General features: G+C 53.2%; 1 protein-coding gene across 1 annotated transcript in view; it reads left to right on the top strand.

The window, feature by feature from the left end:
* The window catches only part of PITPNM3 (PITPNM family member 3), a 70214-nt gene that overhangs the window by 25552 nt on the left and 21885 nt on the right, over window positions 1-22777 (top strand). The window contains exons 5-7 of the mRNA XM_063109832.1: window positions 4750-4797; window positions 21018-21094; window positions 21455-21690. Of these exons, the coding sequence (XP_062965902.1) occupies window positions 4750-4797; window positions 21018-21094; window positions 21455-21690 (361 nt within the window). The remainder of the gene's footprint in view (window positions 1-4749; window positions 4798-21017; window positions 21095-21454; window positions 21691-22777) is intronic.

The raw sequence follows: 22777 nt of genomic DNA, 5'->3' as shown, positions 1-22777 counted from the left end.
AGCAGGGAGAGTGTGCAGGTCACTTCTTGTCAGTGCGCTGTGTGACCAGGCTGGGCTGGAGCCTGGAGGGGGCTCCCCAGGCCAGGCAAGGGAAGGGCCCAGCGTGAGTCCTGGGTGTCAGATACTCCTGTCCCTTCCGCAGTGGGGTCACCCAGACACTTTCCGGCATATCAGGAGTTGAATTCCCAGTCGTTCTTCCCCAAGGCCCAGACTGTCTGAGTCACTCCCTCAGCGCTCCTCTCCCATGCAGGAAGACTGTCCTGTCTCAGAAATGTGTTGAAAGTGCTTCGTTCTTGGCTGCACGTTTTGCTTCTCTTGCTGTTTGTTGGGAGGGGACTGGGAAGAGGAGTTATCAAGTCGTTCAGGAAACCATTAGTGGGACTTGGAAATACTTTCTTGGAGGAGGTGATGTGGCTCCAGGGCTGTGTGAGTTTCGGACACGCAGGACCAGTGGGACCCAGAGGGTGGGGAGGGTGACAAAGGCCCTGCTCCCCAATTCCCATCCCTCTCTGTGTAGCCGTCCTGCTTGCAGGAGTTTCTGGCAGCCCTTGCCCTTGAAGCAAGCTCCAGCTGAGGCGAGGCTGTCGGGCCCAGGGGCCCTGCAAAGCTCCAGGCCAAGTGGGGTCTCATTTAGGCGGCGGCTGAGCCAGCTGTGTGTTTGGTGAATCGCACTCGTCCTGGGAGCCTGCTAATGAGGAAGCCGAGGCTCACAGCCCACTCCTGCCCTCGCTGGAGGCTTCCAGGGAAGATGGAGAGGCCAGGGCTGGGCAGTGAGGCCAGCCGTCTGCTATAGGGGCCCTGCACTTACCTTGTCAAGCAGCGGGCTCATTTTTGCCCGGGTTGGTGGCCTCACCAGCCCCTGGCCTCCTTGGATGCCTGGCTCAGGTTTCACTACAGAAGAGACAAAGCCTGAGAGAAGCACTGGGTGATCCCCCAGCCTCTGGAAGCTTCTCTGCCTCCCTCCTCCCCACTCCTCTGCCTCAATGACTCCCCACTTCAGGAAGTACTGTCTCCACTGCCTGAGTCATCCTGGGAAGCCTGTGCTCTAGAAAGTTCCCCCACCAATAGGGGGAAGGGGTGAGGACATGGGAAGACCCCTCACCAGAACAGGAGAGTCAGAAAGATGAGATCTAAACATGGGGCAAGTGACTTTATCCTTCTGAGCCTCAGTTTCCTTATCTGCTACAGGGACCTCTTGCGCAGAGGTGTGAAATCTCAATGATTTAATGTGTGAGAAGCTCTAGGCAAACCGTAAAGCACTGTGTGCCCAGGTAAAACCTTCACGGTTTGCACAACTAAGCTCACATTCGGGGCTGGCTTTGAGGAACCCCCAGAGCTGGGCTCCAACCTCCTTTTCTGACATTTCACCTCTGCTTATCCATGTGAGTCCCCTGCCCTGGCATTTCAGTGATGCTGCTCCTGGCTTCATCTCGTCTTTCCTCTCCTGCTTCCCCTGCAACCCCAGCTCTGATGCCCTGGCCCCTCTCCCCTACCCTGCCCTCTTGCCTATGCCAATCCTGCCCAGGCTAGAAGTCATGTTTTCTTTCTGGTAATGAAAGTCCTGGATGGTGTCAACATCTCAAACCGTCCAGGTGAGCAGCTACTGCAGGCCTGCACGAGCACAGGGGTGCTGAGTCAGACCCGGCCCCTCCCTCAGCAGGACCCCTCCCCTCCGCCGGCGTCCATCTGTCCATCTGGCACACGGTAGGTGCTCAAGAAATGCTAGAGGCATTTGTGTTGCAGTGAGGGCTTGCGACCAGTGCTCTGAAGGGCCCTGAGTTTGGGTTTACTGTTCTGAATTCTGAACAGTTTTATTTTCAAGTTTGTGTTTTGTAAGTGAAATCTGGTGGGATAAGGGACATGCATGGCAGCTGGGAGCTTGGCTCACATGGGGTCCTGCCTCCCCCATCTCGCAGCCTCTGAGAATGGGTTCTTGGCTCCTGCCTGCCCTCTGTCTCCTCAGCCCCACCCAGCATCCTCCTCCCTTCCCCTGCCCATAGACAGCTGCAGTCCTCCCTCCACGCAGGGGCCCTGTTGTGGGCAGGGTGGCGGTCAGGTGCTCATCCCTTACTGTGTCTTGGGGCGGAGCAGCCGTCCCTGCCCTGGGCTGGCAGTGTCACAGCACATTCTAAGAGTGACACGGCAGGAACAAACCTCTCACCCACCCCATCCAGGAGCCTAGTGCATGTCAGCACAGAGGTTTTGATACTTTTGTCTATCTTGGGTTGGGGCAGCAGGCCTGTGGGAAGGCTCAGCTCTTCAGCTCCTGGTCATGGCCAGTGTGTGGGTCCAGTGGCCTGCAGGACAGGGAACCTTGGAGCTGGTGGGCCCCGTGTGCATGTGTGCCAACTCGAGGAGCGAGGACCTTGGGCCTGTGAGGGTCTACGCTCACCCCACGAGCATCCCTGTGTACGGAGGAGTGCAATGTTAAGTAGCGAATAAAAACCAGCATGACAGGTGGAGAGAAGGTGTCCTCAGGAAAATGGAAAAACTCTGTATTTTAGTTCCTTTAACAGCACTTTTTTGTTGCTTTTTGAGCAAGGGCCTCTGCATTTCCGTTTTATACTGGGCCCCAAATATGTAGCTGGTTTTGGGTGTAGCAGAACAAACCAGAGACTTGCGTTTAGAAGAGACTGTAAGTCCTTCCATCTCTCCAAGCTTCCATTTTCTTATCTGGAAATACGCCTCCTGCCCAGGGTCATACCTTGCACACCCCTGCCTCTCCTTGGACTTGGCCTGCTGCGGACATAGTCTTGCTGGCTGCTTGGAACCCTGCCCTTTCCTCTCCCTGTCGAAGCTGAAATCACTGCTGTGTGTGGTGGGAATGGAGCTCTCTTGAGCTCATCCTGCCTGTCACCACGGGGAGCGTGTGCTGCTCTGTTCACAGGTGCTCTCGCCCCTTGTCACTCTGACCTGCCCTTGTCTGCATCCACACAGTCCTGCGTGGCGCTTGGCAGAGAGAAGGTGCTTTTTGAGCATGTGATTTACTTTCTATGATAGGCCCCCATTCTGCTGGGTGGCAGATGCTGACTTTCCCTGGGTGCACCTAAGTTTCGTGGGCCTCAGGTGGTGCCCAGACATGATGCCGTCTTTGGCCCCTGTCCCGTGCGTCTGACACTGGGTCAGTCCTTGTTCCGGTCCACATCTGTGCTGCTCTTGTGTCCTGGAAACAGTCCGCGGCCCCCTCATCGCGTCTGGCGGGGGACTGCTCTGTGAGGCACCCAGGCCTTTGTTGCTCTGTGGGCTGCTCTTGGGCACAGGCTCTGGAGTGACCCGGGGCCAGGGGAGCACAGTGAGCATCAACCACTGATTCTGTCCTTCTGGCTGCAGCTGGGGTCTTGATGGAGACTAAAGAGACAAGGTCTTGAGCAACTGTTAGAAATAAATAAGCAAACAAAACAATAAGAAGAGCAGTCCACACTGAACACTTGTTGGGTGCCTGGCAGGGCTTACGTGCATTAATCACTTACTATTTACAGTGACCTTCTGAGTGGTTAGTACGCAGCCTTGTGACACTGAGGTCAAGGGTTCGGTTCCCCGTACCAGCCAGCTGCCAAAAAATTTAAAAAAAAAAAAAAAATGACCCTCTGAGGTAGGTACCAGTACTATCCCCGTTTTATGGATTAGAAGACTGATGTGTAGAGGTTATGAACTTGCCCAAGGGTACACAGTTAGTGAGGGAAGGAATTAGCCTTTGAATCCGGGTGTCTAACCGTAATGCAGTATTACCTAAAGGCTTTCAGTACTTGGAGGATCCTTGGAGAGCATTGGATCCACACTGTCTTGTAGGGATGAGATCCAGAGAGGGAGAGTGATGAGCCTCAGGTCACACAGCAGCCTAGAACGGCGTCTCAGCCTCCGGACGTCAGCTGTACGCTCTCCCACTCTTTGTTCCTGCCTGCCTTTGAGAGAGCCCAGGGGAGGAGGGAGACAGGCTAGGGTTCAGGTGACATGAACCTTGAAGGCAGCCCCGGCAGACAGAGGGCTGTGGAAACAGGGTGACAGATTCTGACAGCTGGCATCTGGGAAGGTTCCACATGGGAGGCAGGCACGTGGTCAGGAAAGGAGTTGCCCAGCAGACCCTGGGTTGTTGGCTGGGGAAATGGAAGAGTTTCCTAGACTGGAGCTGCTCTCAAGTTCTGCAGGGGAGAAAACTAGGTAGCTTCATGTGGGGATGTGTTCCTGGGCTCCATGGTAGGCCTGGAGGTGGCTTCCCTGTGCCTGGGAGCCCTTCCTCAGAGAACTGGGGGCCTTAGAGAGCTGCAGGCCATCTTTGGGGGGAACTCAGACTTGCTCAGGAAGCTTTGGTCATGGTGAATGTGAGGTACTTTGGAAGCATCCAAAGGAGATGTCCAGGAGGCAGTGGGATATGTGGATCGAGAGGTCAGGAGAGAGGTCTGGACAGGAGATAGGGATTTAGCAGTTGTTGCATGGCTGGGGTCATTGCTGACTTGCAGAGGAGAGCGTGAGTCTATAGAGAAGGACCACACCCTGTAAGCAGCTGCCTTATGAAGGAGGGAGAGGAAAAGGCCAGAGGAGCAGCTGGGGAACCGCAGTGCCTTCCCCAGCCGCGGTGTCTCTCATGGCTCCCGCTTTGTCTGTGGTGGGGCAGGGGGTATGTGATGGGAGATTCTGCTGCCCACCCCCAGCTCTGGGGTGGGGACAGCTGAAGAGAAGGGGCAGAGGCAGCCATGAGTGGCCTCCCTTGGTCAACAGGGGTCTGCTCATGTTTCTTTTCTCTCTCTGCAGGAGAAGGGGCCGCGCCGTGTACATCCAGCATCCTCCAGGAGAAGCAGCGTGAGTTAAGCCTGACCCCTGTGGAGCCTTTTCCTCCCTTTGGATGGGTCCAAGCACCTTGGGCCCATGAGGGTGGTGGGATCATCACCAGCTTGTCTGCAGACAGGACAGGATGGCCTGTGGTTGCTCAGCCTGAACTGGGGCCACTCTCTGCCCTGTGAGATGAGCCCCTCAGGTTTTTGAGTTCTTCACACTGGGCAGCTTGAGCATCAGAGCCAGAGTGAGGGGTATGGGGCTGGTGGGCTGGGAAGGTGGGTCCAGCAGAGCAGAGGGACCATGGAAATTCCAGTGTGTGTCCTTTGCATGTGGACAGAGAGAGGAGCAAGCCCTCCTGTGCCTTTGTGACCGTCTCCTTTGGGTGGCACAATTTCCAGGAGCCATAGAGGGTGCCATGGTGACCAAGGTCAAAGGCACCTCATTCAAGGCTGTGCCAGGGGTTATAATGCTTAAAACTCCCTCACAAAGAGGCCATCTCTGCAGAGTCTGGGGCCCTGTGGTTGAGATCTGGAGCCTTGTAAGTCCTAGTCATCCTGTGTGTTGTACAGGCTACCCCGGGTCTCCTTCTGCCTGTGTTTTCTCAGAGAGATGAGCATGGGATTGGACTGAGGAAAGACTTGATAGAGATGTGGCAATCTGCTGACATGGTAACTTCAGGACGTCTTCCCTGGATGTTCTAGGTGGAGTTGGTGGGCAGCCTCTGAGCCAAATGTCTTTGCTTTTGGCAGTACTGAGTTTCACATAAGGCCGAGGTCAGGGAGTGGAGTCTAGGTGTGTGTTTAGGGGTGTGCTCAAAACCTCCCTTATTTCTCTGTCCTGCTATTTTGATCTTCAGTTGCAGCTTTGGGGTCTCAGCCCACTCTGCCCTCCACCTCCCCAGGCTCAAGCCTGAGGCCTTCCTGTAAGCGCTTCTGTCTCTGAGCTGGAGTGAGGGGTACCTGCACCACTGCCCTCCCCCAGCCTGGGGGGGTCCAGCCCTGAGTGGGTCACAGGCCTCCAGAGCCCTGGTAGAGTGTAAGGAGCTGCACTCAGCACAGGGGAACAGTGTTAAATATTCCCACAGGAACGTTTTACGAAGGTGACTGAATGATGACGTGGGGAGGCAAATGCCATTGAAGGAGATTTTCAGGACAGTTTCCAAGAGAAGGGGTGGACCACAGCATGCAGGGCCACAGGGGAAGCACCAGGGCTGGGCTGGAGGTGAAGGGAGAGGGGACAGTACAGCCCAGAGTCTTTTACCACGTTTCCCCACAAGAAGTGCAAGACAGGGGACCCGGCTTAGGATCGGCTGGTTTGAATAATGTCCGAAGGCTCTTGGCTACAGGGCTGGTGTCCAGTTGTCTGGTACCTGGGCCTGGTGTAATTCAGGGCAGGGGAAATACTGGCTGGTGAGTGAGATTGGAGAAAGGAGGTGATTGGGGATGAGGAGTTGGGCGTGGTTGGTTTGCATGGGAAAGGCGAGCTCACAGGAGGTTGTTTATTATTTCTAGGAATTAGCCAGCCCTGGAGGGGCAGTCTCTCCCTGGCCAGCAAGGCCCCCAAGATGTCAAAACATTATAAAACGAAAAATATGATTAATACGGGATGTCAACAGATTCCTCAGGAATGCGGGAGGGGAAAAGAGTCCAACTCATCCCTTCTGGGCCTCTGGGAAAAGGAAGCCACAGGAGCAGCCTCGAGGGGACAAACACAGCCCCTGACGTGGGGTTTGTCTCCGCGATGCTAAACCGCAGCTCCGTGTTGCACAGATACAACTGAATGGACGAGAGGTTAAGTGTCTTCTGGACCTGGCTGAAAAAAATGTATGTTTAAATAGAGGCGAAGTCTTTTTATTTTTCATGGTTATAGGTTTTAGTAGAACTATAGTACTGAAGGCTGTCATCAAATTCCGCTCCTTAAGGACATTCTTATTTAGCAAAGAATAATATCAGATTCGCAGAAAGATTTTGGAGCTGAAACGATCCCTTGTAGGTCGTCTAGGTCAGTGATTCCCAAGTATAAACCCAACATTTTCCACAGTGGGAAAAACAGCCCCGAGAGGTGATTTTCCATCGTGTTGAATGTATTCAATCGGGAGGACTGCTTTTCACGTAATCCCACAGTTATGTTCTGCCTACAGTTTTTGGCATTAAAATACTTTTTCTTTGATGAAATGATGATGATAATTGATGGTAATGTGTTTGTTTGTTTTTAATCGAAACTTGGCAAAGTAAGTCTGTGACCTGAATAAAAAAAGAGTAATAGCAATGCCTTCTGTGTAAGACGTGCTTTTCCACTAAGAGTACTCTTCCGTGCATATTACCCTATTTAATATTTCCACTGGGTTTTTGATAACTCATTAAAAATGAGTTGTTAGGTGGTACGAATGGCCCTGGACCAGGAGTCAGAAAATCCTGGGACTGGTGCTGGATGTATGACACCATATACATAACATCCGGGATTTAGAGGGGATAAGGCCTGGGTGTGAAACTCAGTTCTTCCGTTCAGTTGCTGTGATGCTTTGGGCAAGTTACTTAACATCTCTGAGCCTCAGTTTGCTCGGCTGTGGAAAGATGACCACACTGTCTACTTTCTAGTGTTACTGAGGGGATCATAGAGACTATGCATGAGAAGCCAAGATCTGTACCTGGCGCAGGGGAAGCTGCTCATAATTCTCACTTATTTTTGGCTTTGGTCTCTTGGAACACCTGGTGCAGATGTGAGTGGTGATCTCATCATCTCGTGGAGCTTGGTCTTTTTGGTGCTCTGCTGGTCCTGTGGCTGCCTCCATTGCTGTTGTCAGTGGTGTCACATCTGAGTTCCCAGAGATTTTTCCTGCATTGGCCAGAGAGCTCTGGGCCCCTTGGATGACCAGTGTGGGGAGGGAGGCCTGCATGGCCCCTCAGCTCGTGTGCAGGCATGAGGTTGCAAGGACTTATCTGCAGTGGCCTTGGGGCAGGTGGCATGTGTGTCCTGGAATCCTCCCTCCTCTGGCAGCCTGACAGCCTGGTCTTCATCCTGCAGTTGGACAGACGGCCTGGCAGCCTGCCACCACTGGCTTGTGCTTGTTATTAGGAACCAGCCTGGAGGAAGCCTGGGGAGCCACTGTGTGGGGGGACAGGGGTGGGGCAGAGAGAGAGAGAGGGCCGGGGCTGGGAGCTGTGCAGTCTCAGCTCCTGCCTGTGGCCCAGTCTCCTGTCCTGTGTGTACATGGGGTCCCTTCTGGATCTGACGCACTAGGGGTCTCTGGTTTTCTGTTTCAGTCTCTTTGTCTCTGGGCTTCCTTGCCAGTGACTCTGGGCCTGCACTGCTCGTTAGCAGGCGAGCATTTTCAGAGTGCTTCCTGCCCAGTGTCAGGACCCAGGGAACTTACCATCTTCCTATCAACCTCCCTCCTTCTCTTCTTCCATGCATGGTACTGTTCTCCACAAACCCAAGCCAGAAACCTGGGGTCTTCCTAGACTTCTCCCTCTCCATCACCATCTGGAAACAAATCAGATCCCTCACAGTGTGACTGCACTGCAGTGTGACTCTCAGACTCATCACTCCCCTCTGCCTCAACCCTTCTCCAGCCGTGGCCACTGTCTCCTCTCTCCTGGATCACTGCACCCTCCTGTGCACGGGCCTCCCTGCCTCCAGTGGCTCTGACTAGTCCTCCCTCTACAGAGTCACAGAGACCTGTGCAGGAGGCAGCTGGTCCCCATAGCCCTGCTTCCCCTCCCATGGCTCTTTTCCAGCAAAAGGTGGCACTTGCCTCCATACGACCTCCCTGCTCACCGTTCCCTTTTCCATTAGCTGTCCCCCTGCCCTGCCATGCTGACTCTGAGAGGAGCATGGACACTCTCAGCATGGTTTTCTCCTGGGCTAACTGGGAAGCCCGAGCATGGCATCCATCCCCATGCAGGAGACAGAGGCAGCCTCCTCCACAGCAGACAGTGGGAAGCGCTTGGGATTCTCGGGACCCAGCACTCTGTTCATCACTGCCTGGATCACATGTGCATAATCCAGGGAGCTGGACTCACCCCTTCCTGCTGTGACCTCCTTCATCATAACAGGGGCTGAGGGTACAGTTGTTGGCTTCATGGGGCAGTGACTGCTTCTTCCGATCACGTCCTTCTAGGCCCATGTTGTGGGAAGAGGTGTGACCCCCCCTCACCCTCCCCATCCCTCTGTCTTCCAGCGTCAGCAGCTCCGCAGGGTGTAGGGAGCTGTCCAGGCTGTTCTCTGTGATCCCTCATGAAATCTGGGGGCTGGGGAAGGCTACAGTCATCACAGCCATGCCACAGTGAGAAAAGGAAGACTCCTGAGGAGTAAATGACCTTCTGAGGAAGGCGCTCAAATCCAGCCACCTCTACTCCTCCGTCTCCAGAGCTCTGTCTCATGTCTGGGCCGAGCTCCCTCTTTCCTGCAGTTTCTCCTTCCCATGGTCACCCCAGGTACCTGGGGAGGGGCACCGCTGTCCCTTGTGCCACACAGGTACTCTCTCAAGAGCCAGCTCCACCAACCCCCCAAAACCTCAGGGTCCAGCATGCACACAGGACAGGCAAGTGCCAGGTGGAGAAGCTTCCTCTGCCTCATCTCCACCTGGGAGAGGGCAGGTTCTGTGACAGGGAGACTGAACTACTGTGGCCCTCAGAGCTGGACTCAGCCCATGTGGAATACAACAGCAACCACACACATGCCCAGACTAATGCTGGCTGTCACATGGCTTTCTCAGGGCCAGCACCTGGCTTCAGCTGCAGGGGTGGGGGCAGCAGGTGGCGTCCCGGGTATGAGGAGGGTCCCCCCACAGCCATGCCTATTTATTAGGGAGGGGACATCAGTGAGACTCTGAACTTCCTCTCCTCCCCAGATCAAGGCCTGACAATGGTCCAGACTGAGTCCCAGTCCTGGTGCCAGACTGACCCTTTATCTCATCCTTGACTGAGCCACTGTCATAGCCACCAGCCGAGCCCCAATTTGGCTGAGTTCTGACTCCAGCCTTTGGTCTTGGACTGAGCTCAGATCCTTGGCTTACACAGAGTGAGACATGGACAGCTGAGTGTCACCCCTCCCCATCGTGGGGATGTGGTTTGACCTCACAGCCCGCTGCCTTGGGTCAGTGACCAGAGGACCAGCCACCAAGAGGCCTCCCTTCCTGCATGCTTTTGGCCCGTGGCCTCCCCAGAAAGACCCCCCACAGGCATAATGCATGAAGCCCATTGCCCACGGCTGGCCTACCCACTCCTCTGCCTGGTAACCGGTGTCTTTTCCTGGCCTGTGTGGGCAGCTTGCTGAGCACAGCTGCAGACAGGCTATATTTAGCCAGATTTAATGAGCTCAGGGTGGCAGACGTCCGCCTTGGGAGCACTTTTCTTGCATGTGCATGCATATCTGTGCTTGGCATGGTACCTCCTGTGTGTGTATGCATAAGCGTGTGCCTTTGCATTTGTGTGTGTGCATTAGCGTGACTGATTGTGTTAGCGTGACGTGAGTGCATTGGTGCACTCGATACATGAGGGTCAGCATGTGTCTGCGTGCACGTGAGTCTGTGTAGCGTCTGTGCTTTGCTGGGGACGTGCACCTTCTGGCACGTATAGGAATGCAAAATGGGAACAAATCATTAGTTCATTCACCCATTTGTTTGAAAAATATTTAATGAGCACTTTTCTACGTCAGCACTGCAAGACTCCGGGGATAAAATGGAGCACAAACAAACCCAGTCCTAGACCTTAAGGATCTTACAGTCTGGAAGATGGAGGAGGGGAAGACAGTAATCTGATAAGCATAAAATTAAAAGTATAAGGATTAGTCCCAGGAAAGTGAGGTCCATGGTGCTTTGGTGGGGAGGGCAGTAAGAGTGGAAGGCCTGGGAGGAAGGGGCACTGAGGTTTCTGCAGGAAATATTTGGGCACAGAGACAGTGTGTAGAAGGGTCCAGGCATAAGGAGCAAAGTGTGCAAGGGCCTTGTGGGGAGAAGAGAAGGGGTGTTTGAAAACCATCCAAGAGCCCATGCAGTTGAGTTCAGACAGGGAGGGGCGTGTGGTGTGAGAGGGGGCAGAGTGTGGGCTGGGGCGGACCTCACGGGGCCTGGGTCAGGACATGGGAAGCGGAGACGGGGTGGCGCGGGAGGGTGTGATGAGGTCTGCGAGGAGCGCTGCATGTAGCCATGATTCAGCCAGAGTTTTAGCAGCAGGACCAAGGCTCACACAACCCTCAGTGCAGCGGGTGGGGAGCTCAATAAAGGGACTTTGTTCAGGGTGAATGAGGCTTTAAGGAAACCACGAAGGCACAGGGCAATACCCTGGGGCCATCCCCCTCCCTGAAGGCAGCTGCGTGGAGAGCCCCCTCCCTGCAGGAGGGGCCTTCAGCAGAGGGACAATCTTTGGTGACCTGGCAGAGAGGGAGCCTCACTTTCCCCAGTTCCCTTATGGTGCCTTCCACTGGCCAAGTGCAGCCAGAAGCAAGGGAGCCTCGGCCTCAGGGCCAGGGTGGGGCAGAGAGGGGACAGGGAATGTGGATCCAGAGGGGCAAATGGAGGCTGCTCGGTACAGCCCACTGACTGCCCTGCAGAAGAGTCGTCCTTTCTTTATTTTTCTATAAGGAGCTTGTTTTTTTTTTTTTTTTTTTAAAGATGATCAGTAAGGGGATCTTAACCCTTGACTTGGTGTTGTCAGAACCACGCTCAGCCAGTGAGCTAACCGGCCATCCGTATATGGGATCCGAACCCCTGGCCTTGGTGTTATCCGCACCGCACTCTCCCGAGTGAGCCACGGGCTAGCCCAGGAGCTTGTTTTTGACTCTGTGTACCCCTGCAGTGGGCTAGCAAGAGACCCTCTCTGAGATTCCAGGGGCTTCTCCTTTCCTCATTCTCCTGCCACTATCCCAAAGCCCCCAGGTGTCCTCCCCAACACCCTGATGGGGGAATTGTGTGTGCCTGTGTTCATGCGCCCCATGCACACATGTGCAGGGAGCTCCCTGTCAACAAGGGTGAGCACGGGGGACACTGGACCCAACCTGGTAGTTTCTTTTTCTTACAGCTCCAGGTTTAGGGTCCAGGCTTCCTAGGACGTGGGATGGCCAGGCCTTCTAGGTTGTTCTCCATCCTCCAGGAGGGATCCCACAGAGGTCCCTCTCCTCCTCTGAGCCTGGACCAGAGGGTAGGGGTCTCTTTTCAGCTGGAGGGAATCTGTTTCCTCAAATCCTTTTCTCCTGGGAACAAAAGGGCTTTTGGAAACAAAAGCCTGGAAGCTCTGCCACAAATCTTCCCAGAGGAAAAGGAGCCAGAGCAGGGACAAAATATAAATTATTATCTCAAAAAATCACCTTGCTAGATGCACTTAAAAAAAAATTCTTATTTTTAATCTGTCGAGTAGATAGCGTACATGGTACAAAATTCAAAGGGAACAAAAGATGGAGGGCATTCCTCCCTCCCCTGTCCCCAGGTCACCCAGTCCTCCTCCCCAGAAGCAAAGATTATGACTGGTTTCTTATATTCCTCCAGAGATATTCTCTGCATACACGAACATATCCATAAATATTCATTTATATATATTTTTATGTATACCCCCACACAGATGGGAGTGCACAGTGCATTCGGTTTTGCGCCTTGCTTTTCTCAGATCTAATGTATCATGATTATCTTACTGTTTCAGTACATTTAGAGGTGCGTCATTTTTTTGCAAGGGGTGTGTCATATCTCACTGTGGTACAGTGTATTTAACCTGTCCCCTCTTGGTGGACATATAGATTGCTTCCTGTCTTTTGCTATTCTAAACAATGTGGCAATGTTTAGCACTGTGCATATGTCATTTCGCAGGACTTGGAATCGCTGGGTCAAGGGCATTTTGTTGGTGGAATGACATTACCAAATTGCCCTCTGCAGAGGTTTGTACTGGTTTTCACTCTCACTAGTGATGAATGAAGAGAGCTTGTTTCCTTGGTCCATACAGTGTTGATAATTGCCAATTTGAGAGGTGAAAAAATGGTGTTTTAGTGTAGTTTCAATGAGCCTTTCTCTAGTTTAGGGCTCCAAGGTAGAGCAACTTTTCAGATGTTTAGGAGCCATTATTCCCAGCCCTTTGCCAGAAGCCACGTGCATTTTGAAGGGATTACTCTGCAGGACGTTGCCGTGCATTCCTTTGTCTGTGTGCTGACTTTCAGGCAGGACCAGGACAGACGTGACTTGACCTGGGAGCCTCAGGCTGTAGGGCCCAACGGTGCAAGTGCCCGCTCCAGAGAACAGTCTCGCTTCCCCGCTTCTCCTCCCTGCCAGGGGTCACTCTGAGGGGGCAGGGCTGGGGTGTGGAAGCATTTGAAAACGTAAAGACACCACCTGTTTCTCACTCCCACCTTTAGGAGGATGAAAGATCCTCAGCCTGATGCCTGGGGTTCAAATCCCTACCCTCACTCAGTTTTCTCATCTGTAAAATGGGAGGGCACCCCTGACCTTATAGGATGAACGTAAGGATTGCCTGTGACACTGTATGAGGACTAGAAACTCAAGATAAATCTTAGGAGGGCCATGCTCCTTACAGAGGAGTCTCTGGGGGATACCAGGGTCAGGTGCTAAGTCCTTCTAACATCCCCCTGTAGCAGCAGGAGGGTTTTCTTGTGTTTGTATCTCTGGAAGCTTCACTGGGCTGATTCAAGATGGTGACGCTCCTGATCTCAGCCGAGTTTCCCCAGGGGGAGTTGCTCCTTGAAGCTGCCTGCATGCTCACTTGGGGTGCCCAACAGCATGTTTTCAAGAGGCAGGATCTGGGGCCCAGACCCTAGCAAGGGCCAGGCCTTAGTCTGGGCTAGGTGTCTCTGTGAAAGGCTCCTGGGTGTGTCGAAAGTTTGAACACATTCTTGGCCTCATTAGCCAAATGAATCCAGGTGGACATGATTGGATTCTGACCCTGAAAGGGTTAAGGAGTTGAAGGAGGAACCTCAGCCTCCAGATCACCCCAGCCCCAGAGGAAAATTCCCTGCCCAGCATCCCTGCTAAGTGGCCACTTACATAACTTGCTTGTGTAACCTGGGGAAGGAGAACGCCCTGCCTCCAGGCCAGCCCGGGTCACTCTTGAACTGTTGTAAGCATTTCCTGAGTTGTGTGAAGACTCGGGCCAACTCTGCAGAGGTCACCCCCACCCCTGTTTGCCGGCTCTGCCCAGGCTCAGCATGGATTTGCAGGTGCCACCATCCTCCTTAAGCCTGTTCTTCCCCAGGCTGGGCCCCTCAGCCTCCTGAGCTGCTTTCTACAGCTTTCCTGCCCTGTTATTGGGCTCCAGACTTGTCCTCAACATGGCTTGAACTGCAGGGCAGGATGTCCCCTCCTCATTTTTGAGCTGTAATCTCTGGTTTGTGCAGTCTCAGAGGTTGAGAAGTAACTCCGGCAGTTCCATTACCCTGACTTAGGCTGTTTGTAGGCCTTGGTCATGTAAGGCAGCTTGGTCATACAACCTAGGTCTTTGTCATGTGACTTGGCTTTGATCATGTGACCTAGTCTTATGTGACACTAGGAACTCGAGAGATCCTTGAAGGCAGGTGCTGTATTTAATAATCTTGGTGTTTTCAGCCCTGACACAAGTTTGGGCAATAGCCAATAGCGTTGGAGTCGGCGGGTGAGGTCAGGTTGTTTTTTTAACCCAGATGCAGAATCTCCATTCACTCATCATGTTTCACGTTTATTCCTCCCTTCCACAGCATTTCTTTGGCTTTTACATTCCCTCATTAGCCTGCCAGCTCCCGGAGGGCAGGACAAGGCTTGCTTTGTTTGTAGAGTTTGCATTTACTAAAGTAGGGACTTGCGGCTGGTTTGTGTTCTTATCACAAAGATGACACATGCTCATATTGTCTGTCCAAGAGATATATTTATAAATAGTTTTAAACTAGAAGAAATATGGGCTCACTAGAGAAAATTTGGAACATAGAGAAAAGTAGAAAGTAAAAAACAAAAACCCAAACCATCCATTATCTCAGCATCCAGAGAAAATCACTGGAAACATTTTGGTGTGTTTCCTTTTAACACAAGGCCCCAAGCTCCCACCTCACCTAGATTGTTGTTTTTCACAAACTTGGGGGATGGGGCACCTGCACTGGAGGGTGGCCAGGAGTCTGGCTCTGAACACAGTCAGGGCTTTTTAACTGCTTTGTGGAGCCCTCAGGTACCGCCTAGGGCAGGGGTGGGCTGGGGTAAGGAAGTGAGGCTCTGGGCCCCTAACCTGCTTCAACCAGAGCTGGTCCACTTTCATCTTTGCAAGTTGGGCTCCTAAGGAAAATTTCATAAAAAATTTCCCTATTTTAAAAAAGTTTTAAAGCCTTCAGCAGAGGTTCCAGTATTTCCCTGCTTCATGCTGTCCCATTCTCACCCTGTTGTTGGTGTTTGGTCCCCACTTCCAGCTTTGGGCCAGCCAGGAAGCTGTTAACTAACTACCCCTCCCGTGTGGTCACCTGCGGGCCAGGGCGGGGCCTTCCACATGGGGGTTTCTTGCGCTTGTCCCACATTCATTAACCCATGTTCCTTGAGCTGCTGTTGGGAGAACTGTGAGTTCCTCAGATAGTTTGTCATTCTGCCACTGTGTCCCTCCTTCCCAGAGGCCCTAAGCCCTTGTCATTCCCCAGAGTTCCTGGGCCAGTGACCCTACTCCACGAGCAATGAGCTGAGGTTGACAAGATATATTCCAAGCAAACCCATCAGAGCCCTAGGGGCCGCTGCGTCCTTTTCTAAGGGCCCTCAAAACACTTGCTTATTAATTTGCATCAGGACTTGCCTGGGAATTAACACAAAGCTCCCTAGTGTGAATCAACCACTTTGAAAATCCTAGTGATGTTTGCCACCCACACTTTATGGTTCCTCTTCCTTTCTCCCTTGCCTCTCAGAGTGACTTCGGGATCATGCCTGCAGGTGCCTTCAGGGTCTGAGAGTCTCACTGTGCGGGGCATGGAGGCTAGGACTCACATGGAGCACTCACGCATGGACTCGGAATCTCGGACTGCCTGATGCTCACGAGGGAGTGCAGGCAAACCCCTCATTCTGCAGTGGTGGAGAGCATGACCAAGGTCACCCTCTGACTAGGGTGTTCATTTCTCATCCTAGAACTCTGGCCATGGCCTGTGTGTATGTGTGTTCTTCTCCATGTGGGTTTACCTGGACACTGGGGCTGCGGTCTGAGCCCCCCATTTGTTGCTGAATGAGGCTCCAGTTCTTCCCAGATATCTTCCAGGTAAATTTCACCAATCCCACATCAGAGCAAGAAAGCAAACCCATTGAGTTTATGCAAAACATTATTATGTTTCTGCCCATGCAGGTGTTTCCACGAGCTCACAGAGGATTAGATACTTTGCAGGACATGACACACAGTCTCAAGCTGGGCCTAGCTCTGCTCAATTGGTCCCAGAAGTGACTCACAGAGGTGGGAGTGACTGCCAAGTGACTGGCAGGATGGAGGGTGAGACTGAGTGGTTAGCTTTAGCCAGAGAGCACCCCCAGCCGCCGCCCCCTGTGGATCCCAGCAGCTGGTGGCAAGAGATTTGGAGACGGTTGGACTTTCCAGCCAAGCTGGGTGATGCTTTGTGTAGGGTGCCGAGCACGTGGGTGATGACTTTGGCTTCTGTCTCGAGTAGCAGCGCATTGGTAATTAGAAGGGATGATCATGATGTGTACCTTCCTAAGGCTGTGATTAAGCAAAAATAGCGTCCATTCTTTAGCTGGCAGGAGGAGCCGTGGTGAGCTGGGTGGGCCACCACTGGTCCTGATGCTGGGGCTGGCAGGATGCTGGGAGCAGGCTCTGTGGTAGCTGGCCTGCCTCAAAACCTGCCACAAAATGTTGTCACCAAAACAGGTGTGGGCTCCCTCACCCCAAATCTGGGCACAGCAGGGATCCAGCCTGAACAGGGCCATGCAAACAGAAATTAAGAAGTGGTAAGAAACTGGCAGCCTGATGATGAGGTCCTGGGGTCTCTTCCATGTAGCTGCCCACCATGCAGGACCCCCTTCCAGCAGCTCTTGTCACCAGAAGCTCTGGGGAAGCCTCAGAGGTGGAACAATAAAGCCCAGGCCCGGCTGTTCTAGAATTTCCAGAGGTTCCCACATACCAGTTCCCCTGGGGACTTTGAAGAAGCGTGTTTCCCAGTGGAGGATGCTTCTCTGAATCTGATTCTCCTGAAGGTTCAGAGCACAGAGGAGTCTCAGAGGCCGTGTGATCTTCACTTGCAAAATGTTTTTACAAAAGCGCTATACTAGGCCGTGAAAGCTGCTAAGCCCTCCTCTCGAGGGGCCCACAGTCTGGTGAGGAAATAGACAAGTAACCCATAGCAGTAAGTCAGGCCCAGCTTAGCATGCTGTGGGATCGTCATCTCTGCTAGGGAGATCTGAGAAGGCTTTCCAGAGGCGGTGACAATTGAGCATGGTTTTGCAGGACAAGTAGGAGTTTGCCAGTCTGCAAAGGGAGGAAGGGCTTACCAGGCAGAGGGCTCAGCATGAACAAAGGCAAAGGACTGAAAGAGTATGTCATGGGGGTGAGTCAGAGCCAGGGGCCTCAGTTATTATGATAGGAATGTCTGGTTCTTACAAGAGCAGAGCCCTGTGGCAAGGTGAAGGCAAGGCTGCCTCGAGGCTGCTTTCTGCTTGTTTGCACAGACCTCCTCTGAGACTGGGGATGTGCCTTCCTGTGGGTTAACTCTAGTCCTGTTAGTCAGCTCTCAAGGGGCCAGAATCTAGATCTGGCAAGCTAGGTCTCCCCTCTTCCTTCTCCCAGAGCAAAGCATTTCTGGCTTTTGTGCATAGAAAGGATGCAAGGCTCTGTCCCCAAACAGCGTTGGAGGCGCGACTCTTCCCTTTTGCTAGGGAACAGGGAGGGATGCTGAGGACAATCCTGCAGCCTCTGGCCTGCGGCTGCCATCTGCACGGAGCCAGGAACTGCCTCAGCATCATTTGTGGCTGGGATGCAGCACTTGTCCACCAATTCGATGCCCGGAGCCTTGTGTGGGCCCCAAGGGAGCTGACTGTAGGCAGATCACGAATGTAGACGCTCCTCAGTCTGTGCAATCATTGAGGACACAGGATCCAGCATCCCCCCCAATGGAGGGCACAGTGCCCAGGAGACAGCACGACCCTCCTATCTTCCCTGCAACTTATTTATAGTCTTGCTATGGCAATTTGTGGCAATCACAGCATTTAATCCTGTAATCACACTGCAAGCTGGTACCCAGCCCAGCGAGGCCGCGGAGCCTGCCAGGGCTCAGGGAGGGACTTGGTGGCAGAGCAGGTGAGTGTGGAAGGCCGATGGCCCCATCAGCTCTGGCCCCCTTTTGTCAGCTGTGGCTGTGGCTTTGGTGCAGCCCTGATGCACCCTGGATGATAATAACAGCAGCAGCTAATAGCTAATACACGAGACACTAGGCTCCAGGTCCTGTTCTAAGCCCTTTATACACTATCCTCCCCAACACCCTCTGAGTAGCTGTCATTATCCCCATATTCCAGATGACGTAACTGGGCACAGGTCACACAGCTGATGAGAACTAAGATTTGAACTCAGGCATTCTTGGTCCAAAGTGCAGGGTTTTAACCACACCCCTCCCAGCCTGAGAGGTGAGGGGTCTCTCAGGCTCCACACCCACCATCTCAGCCCTGCCTGAGCTCCTGGTCCTTCCTGGCCCACCTGCCCCAGAGCTGCACCTGCGGCTGTGCACACCATGAAGCACGGCTGCTTTGTCTTGGAGAGGCCACTCTCGGCTTCCCTCCCAGAGCCTCTCCCTCCTGTTTGATGTCGTGGAAAGAGGTCTTGTGGTGGCACACCTGGAGTTTAATCTTTGGGGTGCCGCTTATCAATTTGTGTTCCCGTTGCTTCTCCTGCAGAATGGGGACTGTGAGCCCACCTCACTGGGAAGTCATGCAGCTCAGAAGGTGACACTGTTAGGTGTTGTCCTCTGTTGGATGTGGGGCTCTCTAGCTGAGCTCACATGTTAGCTCCATCACTCAGTCTTGTTTGTAGTGTGGCCTGGGGCAAGTGAGCTGGGCTGTTTGAGCCTCAGTTTGCTCATCTGTAAAATGGGGATAATAACAAGAACATCCAGACTCAGAGGGTAATTGTGGGTACTAGACAAGATTATACGTGTAAGTCCTGGGACGAAATAAGAGCTCAATAAAACTGAGCCATTACTGTCTTTTATCATCATCCTTTCCAGAGAACAGGACCCAGGTGTCCCCTAGCCAGGCCCAGGAAAGTTCTTTGGTATGTCCGGAATAAGGCAGAAGAGCCTAAGCCACTGGCAGGAGTGTTAGTAGGTGCTGGGCAGAGCCAGGCCTCAGAACAAGTTTTTCCTCCCCCTCCTAAAAGCCAAACCCCTCCATCATTTCGGAAACGATTTCCTGTCTGTGTAGGCAGCAGCTCAGAGCTCATAAAGCACGTATCCTTAGACCAGGGTATGTCTGTGAGGACAGAATATTTCAAAAGTGCACTTCCCTGCTGAGAGAGGCCTCTCATTTGGAATTCTTTGCAGACTCTCCCTCCCTGGGGTTGGTGGTGGCTGAGGAGCTGTTGACTCAGGCACAGTTTGGCTGGGGTTGCCCACAAAGCCCCTTGGGAGGGCTCCTAGTGGTGGGCAGCAGGCTCCTGGTGGAGGTGGGAGGGAGGGCAGTGTGGAGAAGGAAAGAGCCATCCTTGTTTAGAGCAGGCTTCCTTGAGAGATGAGAGAGTCCCCTCAATGATGGCAGACAAGTGGCTCAGTCTAGCCGTGGGTTTTAGCCATACACAGGAAAGAGTCTCCATCTTATGAGGGGGAGAGGAGAGGAGGCGAGGTTGGCGTGATGGAAGGAGGGATTCTTCAGGGTGGCAGGCATCACTGGGGTGGGGGGAGTTCTTGGATGTCTTTTGAGGTCTCTCTCTACCTGAGAGTCCAGTGTCATGATATTCAGGAGTGTACGTGTCATATCAAGCATCAAAGTTTTCTGTAAAGAACCAGATAGTAAATATTTTAGGCTTTGTGTGCTGTAAGGTCTCTGTTGCAACTACTTAGCTCTGCTGCTGTGGCATGAAAGCAGCTGTAAATGGTACGCAAATGAATGAGCCTGGCTGTGTGCCAGTAAATCTTTCTTTACGAAGACAGGCGGTGGGCCAGATTCCGTCCACGGCTGTAGCTTACAGACTGCTGTATGAGAAAAATGAGAGCTCAGGGAGAGCTGGGCACCAAGAAGCACTTCCTGGAGGAGGAAGTGTTGCACCCAGGCAGCCGAGAAGAGCTGGGAGAGCATTTCTGGCAGCGGCCAGCTTCACCCCAAAGCGTGTGGGTGATGCCGAGTATCGTCCCAAATGCCGGCCTCACCTCTCTCAGGGCCCACCTTCCCCTGGACTGTGGTTTAGCAATTCAAGGCCTTGCTATCTCTTTGACAGCTTCAAGCAGATATTACAAAAATATGTACCGATAGGATATACATAGACCTATGAAAAGAGATTTATTATGAGGGATTGGCTCACATGGTTATGGAGGCTGAGAAGTCCCATGATCTGCCGTCTGCCAGCTGGAGGCCCAGGGAAGCTGGTGCTGTAGTTCCAATCCAAGCCCAAAGGCCTGAGAACCGAGGGAGCCAACGGTATGAGTCCCAGTTCGAGTCCAAAGGCCCGAGGCCCAGGAGCGCTGATGTTGGAGGACAGGAGAAGATGGATGTCCAAGCCAGGAAAAGAGTTAGTTCTTCCTTTGTTTGCTTTTTTGTTCTATTCAGGCCCTCAACAGAATGTATGATGCCCACCTGCATGGGTGAGGGTGAGTCTTTACTCAGTTTACCAATTCAAATGCTAATCTCTCCTGGAAACACCCTCACAGACACCCAGAAATGTTGTTTTGCTAGCTATCTGGGCATCCCTTAGCCCAGTCAACACTGCACCAGCTTTTCTAGTTGTTCTCAGAGGAAGGCTTGGCCCAAATTCCCGTCCATAACCAGAAGCAGAAGTCATCAGATGATACTCACACTGCTGCTGTTGTTTTTTGGTGAAGAAAAGCAGGATGTTTCCTTTCTTGGATGCCCCTCCTTGTCTCAGGGACAGCCTCTGCCATGGCCTAACTCTGCTGGTCTTCCTTTCCTCAGGAGGAGAAAGGGTTTCATGTCATGTTGATTTCGGAGGCAGGCGCCTGGACTGGGTGACTCACTCTAGCTCCAGACTGTAATTCCAGCTCACCCATAAGCCAGAGTCTCTCCTCTGGGGCCAGCTGGGCCCAGGGAGTGTCCAGCCACTGTGGGGGGAGCCAGGGGATGCTGAGTTCTTCTTCTGTTCTCTCTGCAGGAGAACTGTACCGGGTTTCCTTGAGAAGACAGAAGTTCCCAGCCCAGGGAAGCATCGAGATCCATGACGACAGTGAGGTGGGCTGGGTTTCTGAGAGTGGCCGGGCCCCCTCTGTGGTCAGAATTTTAGGAAGAGCCCTAGGATAGTTGACAAGCTGCCTAGTCTTCTCCCAGTTCTTCACTTCACTTGCTGTGTAACCCTGGGTAGGTCCCTATCTTTCTCTGGGCTTTGGGCTCCCCTTTGAACAAGAACGGCCTCTTGGGACCCTTCGTACCCTGATGTCCATTGAGGGTCTTGCCCTCACAGCAGCCTGTGCCCCTCACTCTGAATGCTGGAGATCTCCTCTGCTCAGAGCCCCCGTGTATGTGTCCCTGTGTCACCTCCCCACCCCATCACCTGCTGCCTGCGTCTCTCTATCTCAACTGCTGTCCCCTCAGGAAGGCTGCCCGCAGCGCTCCTGCAAGACACATGTCCTCCTGCTGGTGCTGCATGGGGGAAACATCCTGGACACGGGCTCAGGGGACCCATCCTGCAAGGTGGCTGACATCCACACCTTCAGCTCCGTGCTGGAGAAGGTCACGCGTGCCCACTTCCCTGCTGCCCTGGGCCACATCCTCGTCAAGTTCGTCCCTTGTCCTGCCATCTGCTCTGAGGCTTTCTCACTCGTCTCTAAGTGAGTCCATTTCTGCTTGTTTGGACTGGTTGGGGTTGGTGGGGGAGGGGACTAAGTAGAGGGGCCACCTCTGCCATGTGGGTACCTGGTGGGCAGGTAGGTACCTGCCAAGGCCTCTCTGGGGTGTCAGATTCTGATTGACCACTAGTATCACCTGTGGAAAGTGGCCAACAAAAGTCCTCTGCTGGGACTCAGCTCAGATCCACTTCCTGTGCTCAATAGGCCCGATCTAGTTGACCTGCATGGGGAAACTGAGGCTTTGAGACGTTAAGTAGTTTCCCTCAGAGTTACCCAGCACATGGAACCAGGAGTCAAACTGAGACAGCCTCACTCCCCAGCCACATAGTTATAGCCCAGTAGGGATATGTGCTAGAATGGAGGTGGCACAGGACACTCCACTAGAGGTCCAGGGAGGACTTCCTGGAGGAGGTGACTTTTGAGTGTGCATAACATGGTTAAGTATGTGGCTTCTTAGGTCAGCCAGGATTTGAATCCCAGCTGTGTGGCCTGGGAGGAGTTGTTTAACTTCTCCCTGTCTCAGTTTCCTCATCTGTAAATGAGGGTAATTATAGTATTAACTACCTCCTGGAGATTTGGGAGGATTCTGTGTGCTAGTGTCCATGAAGCACTTAACACAGCGCCTGCACATAGAAAGCATGCAGGGCTGCTCCCCATGTCTGGGCTGGGGAGGGAGATTTTCAAACTCCAGCAGAGAACTGGCTGGGGGTTGGGGGTGGTGGGGAGCAGGGAGGGAGAGAATGGTATTGCAGAAGCACTGGTAAGAAGCATGGACCGCTCACTGCTGATGCTGTCATGTCCCTGTCCCACTGTGGACCCCGAAGCCTGAAAGCAGGAGCCCCCCTAAAGGCCTGGGACCTATAGGAGTCCAACTCACTGCTCAGAACCTGAGGGCTCCAGTGCCCCCTGCATGTACCTGTCCTGTTAAACTGGCTGGAGGTGGTGCCTGGAGCCAGGTGGACACCCTAGTTCTATGCGCAAAAAGGCCCCAAGACCCACATCCTACAGAGCACTTGGCAAATCACTGGCCCCAGCAGAAGGGGGGCACTTTTTTTCGGTGGGAGCAGGG

Source organism: Cynocephalus volans, chromosome 10, assembly GCF_027409185.1.
Source record: "Cynocephalus volans isolate mCynVol1 chromosome 10, mCynVol1.pri, whole genome shotgun sequence".
NCBI classification, from domain to species: Eukaryota; Metazoa; Chordata; class Mammalia; order Dermoptera; family Cynocephalidae; genus Cynocephalus; species Cynocephalus volans.
Note: the sequence above shows the minus strand (reverse complement) of the source record. Positions and strands in the feature narration are given on the sequence as shown.